The 6,000-nt window shown below is 40.2% G+C and overlaps 1 protein-coding gene across 6 annotated transcripts in view; it reads right to left on the bottom strand.

Annotated features, from left to right (window-relative positions):
- The window catches only part of LOC148040638 (uncharacterized), a 54,066-nt gene extending 48,297 nt beyond the window's left edge, over positions 1-5,769 (bottom strand). For all 6 annotated transcript variants that reach the window (XM_087701563.1, XM_087701547.1, XM_087701577.1 and 3 more), the window contains exon 1: positions 4,391-5,769. In XM_087701563.1, the coding sequence (XP_087557689.1) occupies positions 4,430-5,509 (1,080 nt within the window). In that variant the 5' untranslated portion in view covers positions 5,510-5,769 and the 3' untranslated portion in view covers positions 4,391-4,429. The remainder of the gene's footprint in view (positions 1-4,390) is intronic.
- Between the last annotated feature and the right edge of the window lie 231 nt (positions 5,770-6,000).

Here is a 6,000-nt window from a genome sequence, read left to right on the forward strand (position 1 = left end):
ACATGGAGTACTTTCTGAATCTTAGTAGTAGAGGGAAGTTTCAATATGTAGGTCAACTCTTGTATGTGCTTAAGAATTCTAGATAGCCTATAGAACCTCTGAGCAAGCTTCTTGGTTAAGCCATTTTTCAAAGTGAAGTAGCAAGACTTGGACACTTTCAACAAGATCAAAAGTCCTTCCAGGGACTTCATAAGAGGCCTCTTCTCATCAATGTTCATCTTCATTTGCTCTTGAGCTTTCTTAAGATTCACTTTGCACTATTGAATGAGGGTCTACATCCATTGTAAATCTTCTTTTCCATGAGGGTTAATCTTCTCACTAAAGAGAATTGTGGGAAGGGACACTTTATAGCCATATAGGGCTTGGGAGAAACTCAAATATTATTGTATGCAAACTCCACCAAATTTAGCCAAGAATTCTATGCATGCTCTATATGATAATGGAAGTGTATAAGACAAGTCTCCAACTACTTGTTGAGTCTTTCTGTGTAGCACTCAAACTCAATGGGGTGATTAGCTCCCCTCTAAGGAGGTTGTGGCATCAGCACCTAGAACAAATCTATATACTCCTCAAGAAGAGCCTCTAATGTTGAACTATCTAGTGAATCATTGAACTGATGTGCTATCTCTTATTTAGGTGCAATTCAAAAATTTGTTAGTGCTTTTTGAACTCCTTCTTTAGTGGCTTTGTAATGATAAGCTAATAATTATATTTGCTATGGATTCCCTATAAAGGGATATGTTGTGCATCACTAACAAACTCCATGTATAACTATGAAAAAATAAGAGTAATCTTACCCAATATCATCAGTGAATCATATTCTAGTATTGCATCTATGGAACCCATTTCCAAAGCAATCAAGTTCACCTTTACCTCATAATTTTCTACCAGTGGTATGTGAACTTGTGAACACATTTGGGCAATGATATTTTATTCACCACTGGCTACTTAGACCTTTATGGGATGAAATACATCTAGATGAAGACATTTCAACTTGTTAATTGTTGACTTATTGAGAAAACTATGGGTAGTACTGATGTTTATCAAAATGAAAACATGTTTTCCATGGATGCTACCCTGCATAGAAAGTGTATTGGGGCTCTTAGAACATATAAAGACATCCATAGAAAAAAGAAAAGCGTAGTGTAGGAAAAAATATGTAAATCAATCCCCCCTTGACCAAATGGTACATTCTCACCTAGGTCAAAAGAAAAGCCATCACATGGGTCATAAGACTATCCCTAATTAAAGTCCCCATTATGATCTTCATTTGTAATATGCCTAACATAGTTTTGATCCTCAACTTCTTCTTGTTCTACATCTTGAATGACAATTATGCTATAATTCTTGGTCTTAGCATTCTCAAAACTACATTGCGAAGTGTAGCCAATTGTATAATTTTTTCCACATTTAAAGCATAGGTGATTCTCTTTTCATTCTCCAAAGAGATCCATAGTTATAAATTTCTTACCACCACTTGTTGAATTAGTATGAGGCCTATTATCTCTTTGCTTATGTTGAAACTTAGGGCCATAGGTATATAGGGACTTCAAGGGTGTCAAAAGACGTGCCACATCCACCAACATTTTTCCAAAGTTACCTTGTCTATTTACAACCACTTTGGCAAAAACATGGAAACCCAAATAGAAAGGAAATTAGCTAAGAAATAGAATCAGTGAAGACTAAGTCAATTAAGATTTTCACATTCAATACAAGGGAGTTGTAGATCCCAAAAATGCTAAAATATTTAGGAATTGGGTGAACAACAACCTGACAAGTCATGATATTTAATGGCTAGAAGTGACAAAGCAATTGATATACATGAAAGAAAAATCTAAATGAAAGAAAGAACAATTGTGCCTAGCACTCAACAAACCACAATGGTAGACGAATTTCAATATGCAAGATGATATTGAGGAAAAATTTCAAAACAAATGTCAAGTGATATTAGGAGTAGAAAAAACTACTTGGGTAAATTGGAGAACATTAATGCATAGTTGCAAGGAAAGCCCAAAAAGTAAAAGCAATCAGAAGAAATTCCCAAGAATTCCTATGACAAACATTAAGAATTTCAATGGCCAAAAGAAAAGAAAAATTACGAGCCATATATACTTGATTTGTATCCAAATTTAGAATGAGAATCAAAAGAGTAAAGTTGAACTTTGGGAAGAGCTAATTAAAACTAAGTAAGAACTTAGAAATCTAAAAGAAAAGGAATCTAAGATAATTCATGTTTGCACAAGAGCTTGGTGGGTGAATAAAGTGGATATGCCCACAAAGGAAATGCTGTCTATTATCAAGAACAATAAAAGAAGCTATGACAACAAAGTTATGAGCTACACTAAAAACCTAGAAATAGCATCTAGAAACTTATATGCTTCAATGTTTAGTCCCCCTACCCCCTCCCTTGAAAATCCTTAAGTTACCATGGCAAAAGAGAAGATAAGAAGGGTTAGAGAGAGATTGGTCCCCATGAACATGGCTAAGTTCCTAGATAGTAAAATGATATAAATAGAACCCATTGATATATTTGATGCACCTACCATGGCGAAGATCCTAAGAAAAGATGGACTCCCCAACATTGAAGTATGAATCTCATTATCCTTGAGCTTAGAATCTCTATATACAACAAGGTATTAAAAAAGGCACTAGAGTTGATCGACCTAGTAAGGATTATTTACTTAACAAGCATTGCTAAACATCACCAAAAACTCTACCAAATTCGAAGTGAAGTAAGGATGACAGTTTATATGAAAAGATGTACATTTTTTTGTCCCTATAAGCTTTCTACCACTAGTAATGGAAACAAGGTAAGCATACAAAAACTTATTCTCTTTTACTTTAAGACCGTATCTTAACAATGTCGCCTATCAATCATACAAATCAAAGTGGAATCATGGGAGGCATCTATAGAAAGTATCATTCTACAAATGCAATCAATGAGCTTTAACAAGTTTTTTAATTATCATTTTGAGCTCCTTTATCCTAGAATCTGACCTATTATCTCCTATGTACAATTTTTGTGCCTCATGAAGATTTTTGACTAATACTTATATAGAATTGCCTACTAACTAATTGACCAATGTCGATCATTTTTGTTGGGCATTGAAGAAACATTGAAAGATGTAATGTATGGAAAGCTATAGACAACTGAACTCAACCACCTTTACTCGAGGATCATGTTTAGATCTGTCTACTTAAGCTTAAAATATATACATTTTTTGGCAATCACTACTTAAGAGTCCAATTTACTATAATGCCTTTCCCTAACAAGTATATAGTTAGGATTTGAAATGGTTTAAGTTCATAATAGTTTTACTAATGTTGTATGTTCGACTAAGATAGTAAGGAAGCTACTTAGTACTTGGTTGTAGGAGTGTCATTGCACTATGGTAGGACTTAAGTTGACTTAGATTGTGACTAATTGATCTTTCCGATCATCAATTGGCCAAAGCTATTTTAGCACAACACTACAAGATGTGACCCAAGACATGCATCCAATTAAAGTCACAGAAACTAGAGAACCTGATAATACTAATAACATCCTATCTTGGGAGAAGGTGTAGGTTGAGATATTGGACCTATCTAATTCAACTAAAAATCATAAGAGAAGTCTTGAACTATAGTTAGTCGACCTACTATAATTGGCCTCATCTGTTTGACATTTGGATGTTACAGTTTCGCATTAGAAATACTAAATCCTTCTCATCACCAAAGTTAAAAGCTTTGAGCTAGCCGCAAGTTTAGAAATTCTCCAAAGCTATTCATATAAGATGAATAATAAGCACTATTGTGTCTTTTCCCTCAAATGTCTCTCCCTAATGATCGTGTTTCGATCTTTACCTACTTAAGCTTAAAATATATACATTTTTAGGCAATTGGTAATTGAGAGTCCGATTCACTAAGATCATGATGGTAAGACTTAAGTTGACTTAGATTGTGACTAGTTGATGTGTCTAGTCACATCAGTTGGCCAAAGCTGTTTTAGCACAATTACACTACAAGACGTGACCCGAAACATGCATCGTGTCAAGACACAGAAACTAGAGAAGCCTGACAATATTGATAACATCCTATCTTGGGAGAAGGTATGTTTGAGCTATTGGTCCTATATGATTCGACTAAAAGTCATAAGAGAACTCCTGAACTCTGGCTAGTTGATCTGCTATAATTGGCCTCATCTGTTTGACATTTGGATGTTACAGTTTCGCATTAAAAAGACTACATCCTTCGCATAACCTAAGTTAAAAGCTTCTAGCTAGCCCGAAGTTTATCGTATAAGATGAATAATAACTGCTGCTGTGTCTTTTTTCTGAAAGAATGAATGAACTGAAAGATTGGTGTATAAATACAGTTACAAGATGCGATGAGACCAGTTTCAGAGGCCTACTTATTGATGCGGCCTCCCGCGTCGTTGTCGAGGATTTGATTATAGTCTTTGGCCCAGGCGTAGCTCCAAGTCCAGGTCCAACCCAGCCACGGGACTTAGGATTAAGGTCTCGTCAACGGCGTTTACACTTTGGGCAATCTCGTGGAAGCCCAGCTTGTTAAACTCAGGGCGGGCCTGCAGCTGCTGGTAGGGCTGAAAACCCGTCGCCGCACTACTCTTCCAGAAAATCTCACGCTTCTCGCCGGGAAGTGAAGAGTGCGGGTTGCATGTTGCAATTGTTGGCGGCAGCTGAAACAATTCACTAGCTGCGTCGGCCTCCGGGCTGCGATGATGATCTCGCCGGACAGCTGGGCTCAGCGACGAAATTTGATCTTCAAGAGGGGAAATTTTTCGGGTCGACAGCAATACAGTGTCCATCATTACCGCTGGACAGGAGCTCATGAGCTGCACACATGTACCGAGGTGTGCAGAGCTGCTGGAGCTATTATAAGCTGCTGTCGAAGTCTGGGCTGCGCCGTAATCGTAATTACGAATACGGTTAGGCTGCAGTACCGGTTTGAAGAGACTAGAGGAGGCTGAGAGGTTTCCGACTGAGCTCGTGCTGCGCGTTGGTGAGGAGGAGAGGGCAGTGCCGCATTGGTTGTACGAGTCAATGCCGCCTGGTGGACTGACGTGGGGCGGTCTTGTATTCGGACATTGCGGAGGAGGAAGCGGGGCAGAAGGATTAATGTTGAAGGAAGAGTGATGCTCTTGATGATCAGGTACGTGTATTGCGGTACTGTGGGTGGCCGAGGAATTGTTAGAAGAAGAAGAGGTGGTGGGAGGGGAGGTTTCGCGCAGGCGAGCCCGGTCGCGGCGGTGCACGTTCATGTGGCCGCCCAAGGCCTGGGCGGACCTGAACTCGCGCTTGCAGAAACTGCAGGAATAGGATCTGGGATGCCAGAGGACCGCGCCACCGCCATCGCTGCCACCCCAGCCAGCAGTTATTCGCGTCTCTGACCAACCCGGAGCTCTCGAATCCTGAGGCGGACCTCGATGCTCCACCTGTGGCCGCAGCTCATGATCATACTGTCGATGATAATGATCACGATTACTTCCATGGTGGCCTTCTGCGGCCATGCTTCTTCTCTCACACCTACCGGTCGATACCGGCCAATAATGACGATCAACCACACAAACACATTTGCACAGCGCTGTTCACCATGGGCGAAGGTAGGTTAGGTTTCCTTATATGTGGAAGAGATGGCCGCCGCAGAGACATGGAGGAAACCCTTTTTTTCGGCCCTACAGCAACTTTGATGTGCCGATAATGTTGTCCTGCTTCTGCCGCTCACCTTGCGGCCAAGCTCTGAAAAGGAGAGGAGAATCAGACCTTCGATGAAGCTGGCCCACGAGGCCACGCCAGCGACGCCACCCTCAATATCAAGCTCGTGACGCGCAGTGCGATGGAAGGGAGTGGAAACGAGAGTACCACTAGGCCTGGAGAGGAAAGTAGAGTACTGACAGCGACAGATGGGACGAAAAGAACGAAGGTGAAAAGCGCCTCGAAAGTCCATGCAGCTACGGTAATATAAGTGATAAAAAGTCTTACGGAGCGGGTGGCCCTAACC

This window comes from Lygodium microphyllum, chromosome 2 (assembly GCF_053477565.2).
Source record: "Lygodium microphyllum isolate KBCC chromosome 2, Lygodium_microphyllum_v1.1.10, whole genome shotgun sequence".
NCBI lineage: Eukaryota > Viridiplantae > Streptophyta > Polypodiopsida > Schizaeales > Lygodiaceae > Lygodium > Lygodium microphyllum.